General features: G+C 48.2%; 1 protein-coding gene across 8 annotated transcripts in view; it reads left to right on the forward strand.

Moving 5' to 3' along the window:
* The window catches only part of FRMD4A (FERM domain containing 4A), a 385,672-nt gene that overhangs the window by 245,500 nt on the left and 118,937 nt on the right, over positions 1-21,235 (forward strand). For all 8 annotated transcript variants that reach the window (XM_052790915.1, XM_052790916.1, XM_052790913.1 and 5 more), the window contains one exon: positions 2,765-2,830. In XM_052790915.1, the coding sequence (XP_052646875.1) occupies positions 2,765-2,830 (66 nt within the window). The remainder of the gene's footprint in view (positions 1-2,764; positions 2,831-21,235) is intronic.

Raw genomic sequence — 21,235 nt, forward strand, 5'->3', positions numbered from 1 at the left:
AACCATAGTGTGCTCCATTTCAGAGCTTCACTTTATTCAGATACTTCATGTTAGCAGCTGTTTGCATTTGGGATTTCTTTAAGCAGCAAGAGCACTAAGGGGATACGAAACTCTGGGTTGGAAAAGCACAGAGAGATAAAGAAGCTCCACACAGAAAGCAAGCACTTTGCTGAAACACTAAAGCACAAAGTCAAGCATCTCAGAAAATTTTACCTCTTCCCCCTTTCACCTTCTTTTCAACTTTGGTATAACCAATGGAGCGTAACATGCAAGAGCTGGACTGTGTTTCCATCCCTGCTATCGCATGTTACCGCCGCAATAATCTCATTGCTTTATCTCTTGCTGTGGGTAAACTCGTATTAAAACTGGAATATCAGTGCATACTCATCACCTTGGGGATGCAGCAGATATGTGATGGGAAGAGGACGAGAGAGATGCCGAAGCAGAGCTCAGCCACTTGGAGTTTTATCTGCTGGGGAAGCCCAGCAGAGAAAGCTTGCTGCTCCCTGCGCCCATGTGAACATGACCCACACCACTCTTATTCCAAGCAGGGCAAACCATTGCAAAGCCCTTCTGCGAGCCTCTGGTGTAGCTTTACAACTGAGCTGAAAGCTGTTTAACACAGACTTCATAGAGAAAAATCTCACTCACCAAGTAATATACCTTATGAGAAGTCATATTTTGCATAACATTACTTACTAGAGGAAACTCTCCTAAGAATACAATTTATTGCCATGGCGGTAACTGGCTGACATTTATGAGAAGCCTTGTTTTACAAGGCTTTCCTTTGGCTGTAATGCCAGGGCTCCACTTGTGCTCAAGGAAAACGAGAAGGAAAGCCATGGTCTTTAGTGCGCACAATATTCCAGAGGCATTCTGGTGTGAGTAACAACAGGGGTAAAGTCTGCTTGGATCACATAGGATTGTGCATGCAAGGATTGTAATTTTGGGATGAGTTGAAGGGAAAAGCTCATTTTGACTGAAGTTGTCTCATAATAAACTCCATATCTTGCATGGCCAGCTCGAGGCTCAATAGAGTTGTTGGCATATCTGAATTTTTGCTATGCAGAAGAGGCCGGGGTCAGGGTAAGACTCGGTCTGTCCTGGCCGCAGGGAAGAGGGAGATGGATGTGGGACAGAGCTGGCAAGAAGGAGGATAGGAGCACCCAGGAGAGCCCAGCGGGCTCCCGTGCTGAGAGCCGGCAATCTGCAGGGTGAGGGAGATGCTGCTGGAGACAGCCAAGGTTGCAGACCCCATGGCAATGGCCACGCACCTCCTGGGCTCTCAAACAGGTGAAGTCGATGGTGGGGCATTGCCAGCTGCCCTCCACCACGTCTGGCCCCATCAAGCCACATGAGCGGGTGATTTTTAACCCGCAGAGCTAAAGCAGAAAGCCGAGCTGTCCCCAGTTAACCCCCAAGCCCACATCTCCCTGCTCTCTGCAAGGTGGCTTTGCATCAGGGGCTCAGCTCAGCTGTCACCAGTGGGGAAAGGGGATGGATGAGGGCAGGAATGCCTTGGGTGCTGCGGCAGCTGCATCCCCGACAGCCCGTACCCCCCCTGCCAGGCTCCCGTGGACCCTCTGCTCCCTTCTGGTGATGCTTTAGGACTTGCCATGGCAAGAAATATCATTAAGTTGAGCTGGAGATCCACGCAGTTCTCAGGAAGGTGCCTTGGCTGGAGGGTGGTGGGTCCCTGGGGGCCTGAGCCACACAGCGGGGCTGAGCTGGGTCCGTGCTTCTGTGGGTCCGGGCATGCATGAGAGCTGTGGGGTGAGCCCACACCAGGGGGACTGCCTGTGTGCTGCCTAAGTCGTGCTGAAGAAGGGATTTCCAAGAGCCAAAGAGGCTTAGGCAGTCCATATCCCATTAGGAGATAGCGGGATTGTGCCTGTGCCTGTGCATGCCAAAGGGCTTTGCAGGGCTGAGTCGGGATCTGTAACTCTGCAAAGCAAAGTTGCTCCTCGCTTACGGTGCTCTCTGCAAGAGAGCCAGGAGAGGGCTTGACTGACTGTCGAGGAGTTTCCTCAGGCCACGGCTCATTTATTTCTTGGCGTCCCAATCTACAGGACCTTGGAAGTCTTATATAAGTCTTCTATACCTAAAAGTTTTATTGATATTATTTGTTAAGTCGTAATAAACTATATTGGTATGGAAGCACCTCTGGCGCGGTATAATAGTATCACAAGTGGCTATTCTGGTATATCTTAAACAGGACACCCCAAGTAGGACAAGTAGGACAAGCCCATTTTGGGATTCAGGCCCAAATGAGCAGCTGGTGTAACCCCAGGGAGCACCATCAGCACAGCCCAGGGAGGAGCCTTGCTTGCTCTGCCCTACCTCCGGGATGGTTGAATCACTGCTGAGGGGTTTGGGGGAAACTTGTCTGGATGTCTCCTCTGCCGGCCAAGCCAGCTGCGAAGCCAGAGGCTGCGGTATGAAACATCGGGGCCCCGGTGCTGTGAACCATCTCCCCGGCCCCATTTTTCACCCTGGAACAACCTCCTCCGGGCAGCTGCGTCCAAGCAGACGCCACACGCTGCTCCATGACAGCTACCAGGGTGGCTTTTCTTTTTCTCCTTCCAGCCTTTTCTTTCCCCTGGTGCCAAAAGAAGGGGGATTAATTAAAAAAAAAAAAAAAAAAAGGCACAAAGCAAAACACCGCAGGGAATGAAAGCCTCCAGCTTGTGCTGGGGGAGCCAGCAGCCGCGTGCCGAGCTGGAAAGCCGAGCACCCTGACACGCGTGCCTCTTCTTTCTTGCAGATGACGGAGGGCCGCAGATGCCAAGTGCACCTCCTTGACGACAGGAAGCTGGAGCTCCTCGTTCAGGTAGGAACTGCACGTTTTGCCATGCGATAGTTTGCTACGGCTGCGGATTTTCACCCGGGGTGGGGAGACAAAAGGGTTTTCAGCTGGTTTTCTCAGCAACTTCACGTTGCGGTCGCCTGCAGAGCTCAGGGAAGCTGCATTAGTGCTGGGTGGGAAGGATCTGCAAAGACATATCTGTGGGAAGGACTAATTCAGGACATATTTTGCTTTAATCTGTGCCAAAACTGTCCCAGTCACTGCCAGGGAGATAAAAAAGCACCAAGCAGCTCTGGTCATTTTTGACACTGTTACTATATCACTTAGCTGTTTTTTGAGGTGTTGCTTAGCTTTGAGAAATGTATTGCATCTGCTTAAAATACCTCCAGCATTTTTTTTAAATCTTCCTTACTTGCCATCCTAAATTGCTGGGGTACAATGCTGGGGTCCATGCCGGAGGCAGCTGTGCCCCATGCACCCACCTGCACCGGGAACGCAGCCGGCAGCAGAAGAGGCTGCGGTGGTGGTCCCACAGGCAGGCGTTGCTTGAGACATTACAGAGGTTGTAAATCATGTGTCAAACACAAATATGCATTACAATAAGTCTGTGCTCCATCTGCCTTGTTTTTTATTTAAAAAAAAAAATGGACAATTAGGAAAAATGAGTCTGGTGCTGACTGTGTAATGATGGGCTGATAGAAGCTGTAGCATCCTGCGCTTTTCTGACAATTTTGGCTCGTGTCTCAGAGATCACCAACGGGTTAATAACAAGAATTAGAAGAATGTCTTTCCTTTTACAAACGTTGATGGCCAGCCACAGGCAGCCCAAGAAGCAGGAAATGAAACTTCCCATAGAGCCCAAATCCCCCGGCTGCAGCTGATAAGCTGGGAGGGGGGCTGGATCCTATCCAGCACTGGCAAACCCGAATGGGGATTGCTGAAGGCGACTTGAATCGCCAGAAGCACATTCAGTCTCGCTTTCTTAAAAGTTGCTTAAAAATACCGTTAATAAAATGTTAATGGATAACGTTTTTTCAAGCACATTGTCACAGAGGAGGTGAAATCCCTCAGCTCCCCGTGACACTCGGTGCGGTCAGAGAGTGCCTGGATGACCATGAACAAGCCAGGCCAGGGCTGGAATGAGAAGAGCTAAATCAGGATGACTAATTAAAACAAAATACCATACCAATGGTCTCTGCACGAAGAGCATCCCTGCACCAGGCTGCAAGGGCTCTCTGATGGTTGGCAGCTGGCTGGGGGAAGTTCAGCCACCTTCATCACAAGGACGCAGCACGTGGCTTCCTATTTCATATAAATGCCTTTTCAAGTTTTTCTTAGTTCAATTAAAAATGAATAGGCTATTGGAGAACAGCTCTGCTAAAGCACTGATGACAATATTAATAATCACAGTTTAAAATATACTGCGGCAAATCTATATGAGCTGCTCTGGCCAACCTGCTTATTTGGGGTTTTTAGCAGTAACACAAAAAACCCACAGTGAAGATGGCAGTTGAGGAGGCTGGTTTAGGAAGCTCTGTGTCCACTTCTGAGTGAGCGGAAACAATATCATGTAATATTATCTTTTTTAAGTGTTTGATCATACCTTCAATGGGAATTTCTCATAATCAATATAGGAAGCGAATTGCTCCGTAAATCACGTTAACTAGTTTGCAAGTGACCCATGGTTGAATTTTATTCATACAATAAATTGTTTTGCTGTTTTCAAGTAACATATGAATGGGGAAAGCCAGGAGGGGTGATTATGAAAAATTCATGCCCAGAAAAAGCAGTAAGCTCTGTTGCATGCAGGTTGACCTAGATCTATGAGTACCACCATGCCCCTATGTGTACAGGATTGTCCCTTGAGGCATCTCAAATGCTCAGATGGTTAAATGTGGCTTTTCAATGCTGTGAGGTAGCCTCTACTCAGGGCAATTGTAAATAAATCACTTTTGGATGGAGAAGACGACAGAGGAAGAGGATGTTTGGATTCGAGTATGTCGCCGGTGTTGAAACTCTTTGCAGACGTGGGCACAACGCTTTGGTTTGCCTGCCTGTAAAGCATGGGCAAAGCCACCAGCTTTGGGGTGGTCCTAGGGCTGCTCCGCTCGGGGCAGGAGCGGGCTGATGCTACCCAGATGAGTAGCGCTTTGCCCCGGCGGGTCCTCAAATGACTAGGGTCCCTCCAGGAGCAACATGCACTTTGCCAGGCGAAGTCTCACCAACTGACCCGTATTGTTTGTAACTTGTGGTGAGATTTCAGATAAAAGTTGCTTTGTAAGTTCTGAGCACTGTTATTTTTATTATTACCTTATCTCGTAGCTGAACTGACTAAGAAGCTGTAAATAAAATGTTCATCCAACCCTGAGCTTCTGGCTGTCACTTCAAAGCTGTATTTTTCTGTGGGTGTCTTGCCACGGGCTGAAACGGAGGGCTGATTTGCTGGTGTATGCCATGAAAGCTGTTCCTCCATAGCTGTGTTGGGCCTTAGCATCTAGACCTGCATTGGCTTGAATTGCTCGGGAGCCAGGCTCTTAAATTCTTGTGTGAAATTTCTTCCTTCCCACCAACCTCAACCTTTCCTGGAAGCTTTTCCATAGCTAATTTCACACTGCTATGGCAAGTTTAGGAGAGACCGCTGGGATCAGTAGAACTGATTTCTCTGCCGTGGGTGAGAGCGAAATGACATCCTAACCTGGATCTGCCTTTATGCAGCCTTACAGCGCTTGTGTGTGTGATATCAAGTGCTCTGCTTAGAGAAGGGTTCAGGGATCTTGCTGCTGTATTTTGGTGTGGAAAAAAACAGCAGAAGAAGCTGGGTCTGATCGAAGGAGGGAGATGGGTACAGCTCCCTCAAATGGATGCAGGAGGGCACCTGGAGCATCTTGAAACTGCTTAGACCAGTGACTCTGGGGAGCTGAAATTATTTCCTCTCCTGCTGCCTTGAGTGCTGCTGGGCAGAAACAGATGCATCTGGGAACGATCAGGGTGTTTGCAAAAAGCAGTGTATTAAGCAAATGTACTCCCTTTTTTGTCTGCAAATTAGCTGACATTAGATCAGACTCGGGGGTTTACGAATATCTCGTTCGAAACATATCAATTGATGGCTAACGAGGACCATACCTCAGGCTGCAGGAGGACAGCAAGAGGTAACTCTGCTCCTGCGGTCGCTCGCAGGAGTCAGCCTTGGCTCTGTGCGACAACTCCGCCAGACCAGATTGAAACGTTTTGACACCACAAATTCTCTCCCAAAACTACAAAGACACCTCAGACTGGCCACACAGCTATTGCCAGTGGGACCCCCCACGCACATATGTTTTATTTGCATTACTGAGCCCCAAAAGTAAGATTTTGTCTCACAGGCAGCATTTATAACCCCTTCTGTGACTGCTGGCTTGCTTCGGTGTTGGCACGTAACGCAAGGGCTTGGCGTTACCACCATCAGGAAAGTGATCCTGGGCTTAGTCAATCAAAGGGTCTTGACTAAAGTCTTTTCCTCCCAAGTTGAGCGGCTGCAGAGTGGTACAGCAGGAGCTAAGGAAAAGCAGAAACACAGGCTTTGCAGATAAAAGAAAGCCCTCCCCAATGTGTTTTGACAGATAAATGCTGAAATTTAGAAGGGCTAATCATAAATGGAGACAGAGGAGGATCATATGGAAATCTCTTCCTGAGGGTCTGAAACTCAAAGCCTGTTTGACTTGGGATTAGGAAGAAGAGTTGCATTTGGTATGTGTTTCATTTGATAAATGCCTGTTGATGATCTGGTGTGTGTGGCAAGTTTACATGGGACATTTTTTTGACAGCGTTTTCTTTCTGAGCAGGAACAGAGCGTGGCTCCTTGGAGCTTGTTACAGTCTAGTTTTTTTGCTGTTTCTGTTTGATGCATGTTTAGTTGCTAATACAGGGGTTTTTTTAAAGTGTTTGGCTTTATCCAGCTAATCCTTTTCAGCGAGCAAGTCCGTTTTCTTGCTTCTGGAAAATGGATTTGCTCACATTCCCCGCTCTCAGCCTCCCTATCTGTTATATTATTTCCCTGTGACCATGTATCATTTGTCTGTTGCACATGAAAGGTTTGCGTTGCTTTATTTAAAGACTTATGCGTAATTGGCAATTCGTTCCTTTTCATGTGGGTTTTTATAAACACGGCTTTTTTCCGGGCTGGCTGAATCAAGCGGCCTGGCTCGCTCCCGGCTCCTGTGCCAGCTGCCGGTGCCTGTTATCTGACAGCGGCTCCGGCAACTGTCATCCGAAAGTGTTAAGCCTCCTAATTCTTTCTCTCTGGAAAAGTTATTGCAGAAATAGAGCTCATCCGAGGCTCGTAGCAGAGCTGTCTGTGGGGTCTGGAGGGCTCTGAAATTTGATCGTAGGAAATAACTGGGCCTTTTGTTTCTAACCTTCTCCCCGAGGAGCACTGAGCCTGATTTGGAAGAGCCAGGGAGAGACATGGGGGTCAGCACTGTGCTCATCTGTAGGTGTTTGGGTGGTTAACCCATCTGGGTGCCCATGTTATCACTTCTTAAGTAACTCTTGCTACCCAGACAGCTCAGGGTAAGCTGGGTAAGCTTGCAGCATTTGTATCTCCCAGCTGCGGGGCAAGTGCATCTGAAACCACGTGAACAGCCATACATGTATACGCACAGCCAAAATTAATGGCACGCACAGAATATCCCTTTCCAACCTTTTTGCCTTGTGCACCAACTCTGCTTTGAGCGGGTCGGGAGTCTTTCGAAAGCCCAGGACCTGTCTCCAGCATGCCCGCTGTGCTTCAGCAGCTCATCCCCAGGAACCACTCCAGACTGGGAGACGCTGGTAGCTGTGAGCCAACACCAGGCTGGCGAGACACCTCGTGGGCTGGTGACTCACGTCCGTATGAACGGCTGTCACCAGCGTGGCCATCCTGGTGGAGATGCTCAGTTCGGAGCTCACTGGTGTCCCTTGCTCCTCCAGGCACAGCCTCGCTGGGGCCAGGCTGAGGCAGGCTGTACTGGGGAAGATAGAGCATCTTTTGAGAGCAATAACTCCACTAATAATGGTTAGAGGAAGAAATAAAATGTTCCGCTCCTCCCAAGATGCTATTAGAGCTTTTGCAATATTTTCAGTATTGCTTGTGGTCAGGAAATTGCAGTCAATGGGCATTTACCTGCATTTTCTTGCTGCCTCACTTTTGCATGTCAATAAGCAGGTTGGTTACCTGGGCTCGCACAGTGAGCAAAGGTTCCCCTTCAGGAGGTATTAAGGAAGGCACCTGCCTGCCATTGGGGAGAAGCTGTTTAATTTTGCATAGAGGTTTTGCATGAGGACCACAGCAATATATCCCACCCTCAGAGTGGGATAAACAAGCCCCAGGATGGGCTGAATCTCCCCTGGGAAGCCACAAAAATTGCAGAAAAATGGGGTCCAGCCCTGCTCCACTGCCGAAGCTGGGGTTCCCTTTAAAAGCACCAGCTCCCGGGCTGATGCAGAAATGCATCTGCACGGCTCTGACCGTAAATGGAGACGTTTGGGTGCCAGTAGCCGTCCTCACCATGTGGGAGAGACAGCTCAGTTCCCTGCAGTGCTTGCAAGCTCTGCTCCAAAAGTGCTTTTAACCATCACTGTGGAAGGCAGCAGCAGTCAGAGCTGGGCTGGGAGTGAAGAGGCAGGAGCAGGCAAGAGGGTGAGTACTGCTCTGCCGGGCCCACTGCCCTCCCTTACACCCTTGCAGGAGCAGCACGGTGAATATATTGTTGGGGTTGCTTATAGGGCATGTCCTATAGGGCATGGAGACTTGGGATGGGCTGGCAATGATGCCCTTGGTGAGCATCCAAGGGAGGCTCCCTGCATCCCCACTTCCCACCCAACCTCTCCATACCTGCAACAAAGCAGCTGGAAAGTGTCCCTTCGTCTTAATGCAAGGGCTTAGCATTGGCTTGACAACTGTCCTCTGAGTGGCTTTGTAGGTTGTGGGTTGGTGTGTTGCTCCTCTCAAAAAAAACCCAAACAACCAACCATGTTTTCTGTAGGGCAGACAAATAACTGGAGACCAGGCTGAACTCGAGTGGAGTTTTCTACGAGGAATCTGGCAGGATCCAGTCCCTTGCACTGAGAAAAACGTTTAAAAATTGGATTTGGATCATAATTTAAAATGGGTTGGAGATGAAGGGGTGCTCAGATGTGCCTTCTGGAAATGAGGCTTTATTTTCCCTAACTAACTGCAATGCTAGGACTCTGGTATAAGTCTGATTTCAAAAACAAATCCTGATTTACTATAGCAAGAGTAAGACTATAGTCCAGCTCAGCAAGCATTTGGAAAATTCCAAAGTAGATTTTTTAACATCTTTGGCATTAAAAATACTAAGATCCACAGCTTTGGATCAACTTGGGAGCTATAGAATTGTCTGAGGTGGGATTTACATCACTGGGAAAAAAACACGCAATTCACCATCCACAGCCTGTGGCTCCTGGCAGATGAACAGTGTGAAGCCATCTCCCTCCTGCAGAGAAGTCTCCTCCTGCCCTACCACTGCCTCTTGGGTCCCTGTCTGAGAGTTTTGATCATCTTAAATACAGCAAGCGTGACTGCGAATGGGGCAAATGTATGGCTGGATTTGGTCACCATGGGATGTGGAGGGATGGAGGAGAGACTGCTCTGCACAAAGGGAGGTAGGAGCCTGGACCAGAGATTGAGGTCTGTGGTCTCACTGAGCAACCAGTGAGCTGTGAGTTAAGAGCTTTTCTGCTGAGAAGTTGGCTGTTTACCAAAAAATAACATTAGGAAAATATGTTTAGCATTGCTCCGAGGGGAATGTGGTGCTGGGAGCATTGTTGGCTTTCCCAGTCAGCACACCTTTTGCAGTCAAGGGTGTTGCGCAATACCTAGAAGTTGCCTTAGACTGGATTAATGGATAAATGAAAAATAGACCAGGAGAGCCAGGTCTGCTCCCAAACCCAGCCTTTCAGCCTGCAAGGCGTGACTGTGTTGAGCTGCTCTACAGAGCCTCACTAATTCCGTCAAAAAGCATCCACCACCGCCATCCGTGGCCTACAGAGCATCTGGTGTCAGGCTGGAGGGCTGTAGCTCTGGGGTTCATTTCTCAGCTTAGGCTCCAGTGAACCCAGAAGCCCATCAAAGTCCACCCTGGAGGGGAGAGTGTTTGCTGGGAAGTGGAAGTGGAAGAGCACAGAGGCAGAAGAGAAAGAAATCTGATGTGCAGAGGTGGGGAGTGAACAATTCAGCTTAAGAGCCAAGAGGGATCTCAGGAGGAGTGAAGGTGGAAAGGCTCAATCACGAGGGCAAAACTGGAGGGATTTGGGACAGGAGGTGGAATGAGCATCTCAGAGGGAAATTCTGAGCAGGGCTCAGAAACTAGGGGTGAAAGAGCCTCTGCTGTGCACCCTGGCTTGGCTTCAGCAAGTCCAACGCTGGCCCCGAGAGGCTGGTCCAAGCCCAGAAGCTCCCAGGCGTGCTAGGTGCTCCAGGCTCCCCTGAGCTCACCGTGGGTGACCATGATGCTGAGTGAGAAGGGACACTGCCCCTGTGCTACAGACGGCACTCAAGGGATGGACCTGCCGGAGGAGAACTTGCTCTAAGGTCAGATGCCAGCAAGGCAGGCTGTGGGGAGCAAGCTGGCAAGTCATGCTAGTCGGTGAGGTTCACTGGGAGCAGGATTTGAAGAGGTCAGGTAGGGTGCAGAGCTCCAGGGTAGGGATCAGCAGCGAGCCCAAATGGATAGGAAGCCTGGAGAGCCTCCAAGGGGATCTGCCATGCAGCGAAGGTCAATCTGGTCGAGCAGCTCTAGAGAAAGCAAAGCTGTGTGTAGGAAAGGCAAACCTAGAAATTAATGAAACCCAGCAGGGATAGCTCAATCCCTCCAGATTTGTTCCGCAGCCGCCTGCGGCTCAGCATCGGCATGGGAGGAGCATTAGCAGAAGATGGGACAGGTGGAGGCAGGGGGCAATAGCTGCTGGGAGCAAAGTGACCCCGGAGAATGAGTCAGGTCAGGGCTGACCTTGCTTATGGCAGAAGTACTTCTGTGTCATGAGGAGGTTAACTGGAGGGGATGACACTTCCCTGGCACGGTAATGCTGCGCATTCCCCTCATTCTGAGCTGCCTGCTGGTCTCTGAAGAGAGCTGAGAGCAGGTTTCATCCTTTCGTGCCCTAAGACCCCTGTAGCCGAACCCTGCACGTCTATCAGGTGCCACATTAGGAGCTTCAGGGAACAGGCTCCCACAGCAAAGTGCTTATGGCCTCGTAAGAAAATGAACAGGGAATGGCAATCATGCTCCTCCGAGGAGCGAAATGAGGGTGTGATTTCCAAGGGCCTGCATAATCAATATCCCTATTATCAGTCTTCCAGAATAAATTGCATTTAAACTAATACAGGCTGGGGAGCTATCCATAAGCTGTCAGGAGAGAGATAAGCTGAAGACATATTTATTCATGCCGCATATGCTGAGAGCTGGATATTCTTTACAGCTGGCCAAATGTAGGTGAAGATATTCAGGTTTTTTTTTTTTCAGTTGTTCTGCTAAAATTTGTCAAATACCCTTAATTTTGAGCACACATGGAGCTTTTCAAACTTAGTGGGGGGCTTGTGACAATCCCAGTAAAATGTCTGGCGAAGGGAGAAAGCTCTTTCCTTTCCGATGAGTTAACTCCTGAAGTTTTGTAGAGCATCAGCAATTTAAATTGTCCTGGTGACTTCCCACCACATACACCAGTACAGGAATGGCACATCCAGCATCTAATGGCTCCATTACAGAGAAAACGTCTCACTCACAATTACTTGGGAGATATTCAAAAATTCACTATTGTTTCTGCCCAGCTCAGCTGCTCTGTGGCTTCAGTGGAGCTTTTGTTCACGCCTGGGCCACCCTGCGAGCATCCAGCAGTGGCTGTGAAATAAATCATTGTATCCCATGAGATGCTGCTCCAGCCATGGACAACCCAGTGTCCCCCAGCCTCGCTTCACCCTCCCTGGGGTGACTGCAGGGCTCAGCCACGGGGCACCACCAAGCGCAAAGGTGGAAATAAATTAGGTTTAGCAGCAGGATGATGGGCATGAAATGCATGGAGCTCCTTCTACTCTCCACTGCTTCTCCTTCGTGGTAGACGAGCGCTTGTGCTGGTGCCACATCCCATCCCTCACCTCTGGCCCTGGCTTGCCTGAGCGCCTGCCTGATTTGGTCCATGGCAGGCAGTGGTGAGATTCATCTCATACGACTTGAGGCACATACAGCATGGGTGTCTGTGCCTGAGCTATGCTTTTACAGGCGGTGGAGAGAGGAGGGCACTTGTAGGGCACAGCTGACCTCATCCTAAAATGGATTGTCTGAAATGAGTCATGCCCCTCTCTCTCCTTGACTGCAAAAGGACTCTCTGCAATTAGCTCTTGAGTAGGTGTTTATGCTGTGGGTGGTTATATGTGGTCGGATCAGTCCCACTTTGGCTCCAATGCCTCCTTTCATGTCCTCCTGGCTGGACAAGAAACCCAAATAGTAAATTCGGGTCAGAAAGTGCTGTGGCACGGGACAAAAGCTGTCTCCTGGAAGGCAATGGAAATGGAAATAGAAAATTATTTTTTTATAGCATGGTCTGAGCAAGCAATTTTGAAAAATAATAACGTATATACCAGATGATTTCAGGAGATATTGAACAGTCTAGAAGAGTGTAGCTCAGAAGAAATGATGAGCAAGGCAGCATAGCAGATTTGCTTTCAAGCTGAGGTAAAAAACCATGCATTTCCAATCCAAGCTAGCATTTCACGATGGAGCATTTCCCCTTATTGCTGCCATCAGACTGCAGTACAAGTACTAGGTTGATAGTGAATGAGAGATGCCAGGCTTGATTGTCTAAGCTACATTACTCAGCTTATAGAAAATTGTTTTCTATTCCCTTTCCCTTTCCTTTTCAGCCACAAGCGAATGCGGCTTAGACAAAAGATCTCAAAGGCTCTTCCTTCGGCACGGCACAGTGAGAGCCTCATCCATGAGTGAGGCTCCTGGGCTCAGGGGTATTGAACATAATGAGCAAAAAGGGTCTTAAACTGTTACCGTCTCACTGGGAAGTGGTCTCCTTTCCCTTTACCTTGCTGCAGGTAACCAAAAGCGGCAGCTGGTCATGGCTGCATGGTGTCAGGTTGGAATGGTTTGCCCACCACAATGCATTCGGGCTGGTTAGTTTAAGACAGCCCACATCATACACTCGCACAGACATGGTTTTCAGCATCACACCTGGCAGTGGCACTGAGCGAAGCAAAAAAGACTGGGTCTGGCACCGTGGTGCTACCAGCAAAGGTTGCTGGGGCTGGTTTGCCCCGCTGCCTGTGGCGTAGGAGGGAAAGGAGACATCTGCAACCATGCAGAAGGGGCAGGAGGTTGGGGACGGGCAGCGCGGTGATGCGAGGAGACCACACTGCCCTTCCCGAGAGAGACCTGGGTGCTCGCCAACCCTGCCCACACCCCCTCTCCCTCTACGGTCCCTATTCATTCCCCCTGCCTTTGCACAGGAGTGTGGTTTTTAGGTCCAGTCTCTTTGGAAATGATGCAAAATGCCATCCCCAAGTGATAGAGCAAATCTCCATCCCCCAGCCTTTGCCGTATTTCCAGTGTGTGGCTTGTTGGTCCTTTCTGTCTTTATTTCGGGGAAGTGCCTACTCATGAGGAAGCTTTGGGCGATCTGATGTCAAAATGGATTTGGCTCTCTCTTCAGTGGTTTATTTTCCCGAATTCCCCTTCCTCCCCCAGGGATGTGCTATCTTGCTGACGGCAGCACACCCATGAGTTCAGTGCCCGGAGAAGGAGCGAGGCAGGCACAGCATTCGCTGCGAGCACAGAAAGGCTGCCTGTGGCATTCGTGCCAGCTGCGATACAGGATGTCATCAGAAAAACCATCAGCTTTTCTAATTTTCAGGACAGAGGAGATGGCCCTCAGCTTATAATTGGGTCATGCTTTAAAAAAACCTGCATGACCTCATCGTGAGCAACAAGACATGCTCATTCTCCCCTTAAATTCCTCTTCCGACCTCTCCCGAACAAGCAATCCTTTTGGATGAGAGGCTGTTAATACAGATAGGATGTCTTCTACTTTCCTAACTATCTGCACTTAGACATGGTTCATCATCATTATGTTTGAATGAAAAGTCTTCTGTTATTACCTTTGCTGGGAAAGTGCTCATATTTGGGGAGGAAGAAGCACAAATCTAAACCCGCCTTGGGAGGAAGCTCCAGTCTTTGACCCGACTTTGAAGATGATGCTATCTTGGTAGCAGCTCAAACCAGATGCTTGAAGGTAGAGCCAGCAAAATGTGCCAACTCTGGAAGGTTTTTATCTTTGCGAAAATTGATTAATAGCATAGATTTTGCTTTAGTGATTCATCCCTGGTTTTGGAGAGGAGTCTCCCCTCTGCGCTGCCTGTCTCCGGCATTCCTGTTAGCAGAACAAGAATAATCCCTCCTGTGCAAGCAGACAGCAGGGTAGCGGTGCAGCCTGGTCCCTGTCACATCTGCTTTCAGGAGCCACCGTCCCCTTCACCCCCTGGAATAATGGGGAGTGAGCAGTACAGGCATCCCCTCATCCTCACACAGGCACGAGCACATTTTGGGCCACTGGGATCAAAAGGCTGCCAAGCTGCAGAGGTACCGCTGGCTCATTGCTGGGTGTGTAACCCTGTGGTTATGGTGGAGGATGGAGAAACAAAGACGGGTTGGAGCAGGAGGTGCAGCGGTGACTAGATGCGACCTAATGAGATCATGAACAGGCCAGCAACTCTCAGCTCGTGGATGCCCTCCTGGTTTGGCAGTCCAGACAGTGTTAGAAACTTTGGCTTGTCAGAGTGGATCTTATAATGTCTCTAAGTTACACTTGTCTCCTGGAAAAGAAATGAATTAAAGAGATTTTCCTTTGCCCTTTTTAAATAAAATAAACCAGCCAAGCCATTTCCACTTCATTTCCCATCCTCACTTTGAAGCCGGGACAAGCATTTCATGCGTAGAGTTGTTCTGACCCACACAGCGATGTGGGCAATGCCATTGCTGATGCTTCCCTAGTCTCTCTGATGTTTATTGAAGGAGACCACCTCAGCATCTGTGCATCAGCCCCGCATAGCAGCCAGGCCATTGCATGGGATGAGCCTCCAGTTGCTGAGCAGCTCAAAGGCAAAAACATTGAGGGTTTGGGCTGTGTCGTTGGGTTTCTCTTGGTTACTAGGAAGACTGGTTTTTTGATTAATTTAGTTCTCTCTTTTGAGGATGTTTCAGCAGTAGGTGTCTAATGAGAATACCTTTCCACTTAGACTCTGCCTTTACTCCTTCTCCATCCCTATCACTAGTGGGCAGGGGATGAACGAGCCCATTTCTTGAGGTTCAGTTCAGGCTTATCTTGTCTAGCACTTTGATTTTTCTTGTCTTTTGAGCAACCAGAGAGCTTATGCAGATAGTTTATATGTACTAATATGCTTTAAAGTGGAGGAAGCACCATCCATGCCCTTGACCTCATCCATCTCATGGGGACTGGGCGCCCATTTCTCACGGCTCCCTGCTCTGCTGTTTCCCTCTGCTCCTCTCACGGGCAGAGCCAAACTGGGACCACAGGCAGCAGCTGGGATAACCCTCAAGCCCCAGTGACTCCAGTTTCCTTTCTCTCTGCACCTATGTCCCATTCACTGGCCTCTTGCTGCCCCTTCAGTAACCACAGTTCCATCAGTACAAACATCTGCATGCTCTGGCATGACTTTGGGTCCAGGCTTTGGGAGTAGGGGATGAGATTTGCCCCCCAGCAGGACACAATATATCCCTGAGGATGGAGACCCCAGAGCCAAATGTTTCCAGAAACCAGGGTGGTCACTTTTATATGTATCCAGGATTTTCTCAAATTATTCAGCAAATGTTTCTGAGGTACAGAGACACTGATGGTCAGGCACATTTGGTATGATTCAGAGCTTGTCACAAGCATTTTGCACAGCTCTAGCTCTTGGGCTTTAGCAAACGGTTTTAAAGCAGTCCTTTCCCTGAAAAACACTATGGAGGCAGATAGCATGAATTATTATTTATTTTCACTGTGTGGACAGTTGATCAGTGACAGATGTTTCTAATTGCATTAAGCAAGTGGAAATAATGAGAATTAGATAGCAGATTCTCCAGGAATTTACATTTAGATTGAGTTACAATTTGCTATTAAAAAGGCAAATTCAATGTAGACGCATTGGTTCGTCAGCAGAAATGGGAGACGATTATTTTTAATTATTATTTGATTATTCAAAAATGAGCTGTGTTACTGTACTTAAAACTATTTGACTCAAGGGAATGATTTAATATGTGCGCTTTATGTCTCCTGAAAAAGACATGGAACAATGAAATTTTTCATCAGCAAACATCTCCTCCACCTCCCATTAGGGTCATAGTGAAAGGCAAATGAAAAACAGGGGTTGCCACAACCCTATCTCACAGTGATTGTGCAAAATTTGGCCAATGTCGGGATAGCGGTGACCTGATCGGGCTCACCCAAGCCGTCTGCATCCCTGACAAATTGAATTAAATTGCACTGATGGAAGACAAGCTGCATGCCCCCGCTTAGGCACCATGCTACGCTGAGCTTGGCAGGAATTTCAGGTTGATTATCTCCATGCCGTGCGTTGCGTGTAGCTGATGTAAAGCCAGCCGAGGCAGAGCAGAGGTGGGTGCGCAGGGTGGGGGAGCGAGCAGGGCTTCGGCACGCAGAGAGGAGAAGCATCTGTTGCCTTCAAATGACACATATATGACAGTTATCTCCCAATTCATGCCAAGAGGAAATGAGCTGTGGTTCAAACCACTGGAGGTTTTCCTTTTGGGACTCTCTCACAGCTTTTTTTTATTTTATTTTATCTCCTAGATTTCAAGATCAGCTTCAGACACAGAAATGTGTGAGTCCCCTGTCAGCAGAGAGGGGATTTATGTGCAGTGCAGATTATTGTATGTCTCTGTTAAGCGCAGAATCCAAGCTATAATATTTTTTTAACTAACTAGCTGGCTCAGCTTTTAATTATTTTTTTTTCCTTTTGCCTAATGAGAGCCTTATCCAGAACTCCTTGAAGTCAGAGAGTCTGTCTATCAGCTTCAGTAGGCTTTGGATCAGATTTCAAATCACTGATTCATTATTAATTACACATCTGGGACTCCCTTTTCAAAGAGTTCATTGTTAAATAAATTCACTTTTAGACATTACAGACTTGGCATTCTTGTGCATTTAATAAAAGTCTGGCAAACCAGCAAAGAACCATAGGCCAACTTCTCTTCTGGTATTGATGGATGAATCTCTACTGAACAGTGGTGGTTTACACTGTAAGGATATAACATATCTCTTTGCTCTCATATGACCACTTTCTGTCTGAGACTTACTCTGTGTTTGAAACTTTTGTCTTTTTTGTGATTTCTCCTCACTTTTTCGTAGCTTTTCCCGACCAGCAAGAGTTCCTTTGTGGGTTCAGACATTGCAGGGTGAAATACCTTTGCTCTCTAGTTTCCTTTCTCTTCAAAGAGGTACTGGCATCTTCTTCTGAGGACAAACTGCAGTCACATCTTCAGAGCCTCCTGGGAGAGCAGACAGGCAGGCAAATGTTTTCCTGATCCCTGTGGCAAGTGAAATGGAAAATGTCTTTCTAAAGTTATATGGTCTTTCCCGTAGTCCTCAATAATCTAGTTCGAGTCCAGCCATTGAGACATTAAAGTGACCAAAGAGCTGGTCTGGAAGCTCCGTTTAGACAGAGGGATAGTGTTTTGGCAGGAGAATAAGTAGAAATAAAGATTTTCCTACTGAAGTCCGTTCAATAGGAGGCTAGGCCCCAGATGAAAAGGCAGGACATATTACATTGTGATTTAATGGCACAAGGTATTCCCACACCGAGGCTGAAGGCACAGGGACCAGCAGCCCACATTCCTGTGCTGCAAGCAAGGATCTCCTACGTGGCACTCAGCCCATCCTTTGCTTCTGCAGGGCTACCTAGACACTTTGGGAAGGACGGGTGGGGCCACATTAGGAGCTTCTCATTATCCGACCCTGATTTGATTGGTAATAAATTAAAGTAAATTAAAAATTAATTAAAATAAATTAAATTAAGTTAATTTTCCCCAAGTCGAGTCTGTTTTGCCCATGACAGTAATTGGTGAATCATCTCTCCCTGTCCTTATCTTGACCCATGAGCCTTTTGCTATATTTTCTCTCCCCTGTCCAGCTGAGAAGGGGAGTGATAGAGCGGCTTTGGTGGGCATCTGGCGTCCAGCCAGGGTCAACCCACCACATTCACCTTCCTCAATTTTTCAGAAATTACATTAAATACAATTATTCTCTTCACCCTCACATATGAAGTGCAACTCTTTCCAAAACTGCAGCCCTTCAGCATTAGAAATGGCTTACTCCTTGCGGTAGGAGCAAGTTCTGGGGTGGGTCCACAGCCATCTGGTAGGACATCAGGAGGGAGAGAAAGATCTGTCACACAGGCAGCATGACCGCTGGCCGCTCAGCAGAGATGCCTTCAGTTCTCAGATGGCCATCAAGATCTCCAGCATCATTTTCTGGAAGTCTTTGTGCTTCCAGCAGCAGCTTCTGCCAGCAGCATGACTGATCTCTGGGCTGGCCCAGCTTATGAGACTTTGGCTCAAAGAAATGGACTGTAAACAGTCTCTCTGATTTCCCTGCCTGCACTGCTGCTTTAGGATCTGCTCCTGCCCATCTTTCTTATTGGGTTTAATGAAAGCATGAACAGATATAGTTACTTAGTCACTTCGATTGCAGTGAGGAGTTGTCTGGGTGAGATGCAGAAAGAGACTTTCTGGATGCTGGCAGGGAGGTTTGACTCTTCCCTGGGGAAGAGGAAGGGCTCCAGCATCCCTCGAGGGCAGGCAGCTGCTATCCTGTCGACGAGGGAAGCATGGTCTCAACACCAGTCGCAGTGGAGGACAGCAGTCCCTGGGTCTGCTCACAGAGAGATGCGCTTGGGTTGGTGGCACTGTGGGCGAGTCCTTATGCAAGGAGAGAGCACTAGCTGCAGTGTCGGGTTTGGGTTGACGTCACACCAAGCCATCTTCCTGTTCCTGGCAGTGCTGAGCAAGCTATGAGATATTTTGAGGGACAAAGAGCTGTGCTGTCCTTGGGTTAAAGCTGATTGTGCATTTTGGTAGCATAGCTCAGACCGCGTAACTCCAGCTGGCTCAGCCTGTGACTAGCAGCTCCCTGTGCCATGCTACTGCATGGCACACTTGGTCTGCTTTTGGCTCCTCTGGAGTGTTCTTGAGCAGAAAATGCCCCAAATCCCATCTCTGGGACACCAAGCTTGTGGGCAGATACATGACATTTCAGTTCAGGAACAGGACCACCTTGGGAAGTCAGTCCCAGTCCCAAACTGGTGGGTAAAGACCACTCGGGCCAGTTACAAACTCTGTCCTCAACCTTCATTCTGCAAAAAGAAAATGAGGCAGACAAGGATTCCCTCTACCTGAAATGAAAGCTCATGGGGAGAGAAGTGGGTATGACCATTTCTGAGCATTGCCCCTTCTTCCAGGCTTCAAGAGTGGGAAGCGGTGGAGCTGGCATCTGCATACACTTATCCTCCCTTTCCTTCTTCCCATGGACATTACACCAGCTGCGGACCAAGGATCGCTCCTTTTCAGAAACCAGGCTGCTTTTGTTTGCTTTCTACCTCTCCTGCCTAGAAAAATCTTCCCCAATTCTCTATAAAGTCTCCAAGCTTCTCCTTCCATGTTTCATTACATTTATTGGCTAATTCTGGCATTGCCCCAGTACATGGGTCATCACCCACATTTCTATGCGTTTACATTTTCCAATTATTTCCTTAGTAGCTGTTTATCACTAATAGTTTTCACCCTGCCTGAGTTCTCTCCTAATTGTTCCATATTATTTATTCTTTCTTTGCAGAAAAAAGGGGGGTTGTTTTTTTAATAAAAGAGACTCACTATCTCACCCGGTCATCCATTTCACTCTCCTGCTTTTTAAGGGGCCTGGTTTATCACCAGCACTTCTTTTTACAAATATCAGGGGAAGTAAGCCTTTCTTATCCCCCCATTAATTCCTACAGTGAGCAAGTATTATTTTGCTTTCTTTTCTTTCGAGCTGTGGCCGATTATCAGTACTCTCTATTGCTTCCTCCTTTATTTATGGGTGTCACTGTGTGACGATGGTGAGCCTACAGTTAGGAAATGAAGCCCAGCATCCTCGTCCCCTTCTCATCCACCTTCAAGGTGCCTTCAAGGGTGTTAGGAGCAGAGCATTTTGGAGTGGCGAGTGGTAGGACCGATTTGGGCTGCAGGCAGTCCTGACATGTACCAGGACAGTTCATGTGCTTCAGCCACACTGAGTTTTACCTTTCCCTGTGTTAGTTCAGCAGGTATCACAGGAGAAATAACTGAACATCTAGAAGTGGAGGCAGGACTTGCCTGCACCTGGGGTTTCTCCATTGCAACTCAGTCTGCTCCTTGAAGTGCCCCATCCCTGCCCCTCTTCTGTTGACACGGGTGACTGCTGGATGTGGTGACTGCCATGACTGACAGAGAGGACCAGCCAAGGGGACCCAGGCAGCTTCCTTGCTGTGTCCCAAGGCATGCTGGACACGGAAACCTTTGCTTCTTAGGGACACACACCGTCATTTGTATGGCTTCATGTATAGGCTCTGCATGTACAGACTCATTGGGGAAGATGGCAGATGGTGCTTAACAGGAGTAGCTGAAGACAGGGGGAGTTTCTATCCTTTTCTAGATGACAAGTTGTTGACTTTCTCCATTCCATGAAATAACCATGGTTTTATCGCAAGTCTAATCCTTGATTATATTCAGCAGCTTCTGCTGACTCAAAAAGCAAAGACTCCCTTGGGGTATTCACCAAGAGTGGAGGGGACCCTCCCTCTTGCAGGACAAGGTGTGTTAGACCCTTCCCATGGCCCAGGAGAGTCACAGGCAGGTCCTAGCCATCACTCTGGTGAACTTGGGGGCCACACTCATGCACAGGAGATTAGAGGGCAGACTATCAGTGGGGATGTAAGTGGAGTAATACGGGTTTAGTGTGCCTTGGGAGCTGGACCTACGCAACGCACCAGTCTTTTATTCGGCTTCAAAGGTAAAGCAGTTTGCTTAGCTATCCCATTTCTTGCAGCCTCTGGCCACTCGGCTCCCTGTAGCATCTGAGCTTTGCCACTAGGCATTAAGCAATGTAACCAACATCTGGCAAGAGAGGTTCAGCCTCTCTCTCCTGACCTTCCCAGGGGAAGAACTGTCCGTCTGATGTGTAGTATTTTCATAGCATGCTTTACATTTGAGTGTGTTAAGCCAGAAGCTTCAAAACATTGTGGTATGTTCTTAATATAGCAACTGTATATGTACAGATAATTAAACTGACAAGAGCATCCAGGAAGACCAATATGCTTCAACTCCAAGCTCGTTAGGGGAGGGAGTATGTATGGAGAAC

This window comes from Harpia harpyja, chromosome 6 (genome assembly GCF_026419915.1).
Source record: "Harpia harpyja isolate bHarHar1 chromosome 6, bHarHar1 primary haplotype, whole genome shotgun sequence".
NCBI lineage: Eukaryota > Metazoa > Chordata > Aves > Accipitriformes > Accipitridae > Harpia > Harpia harpyja.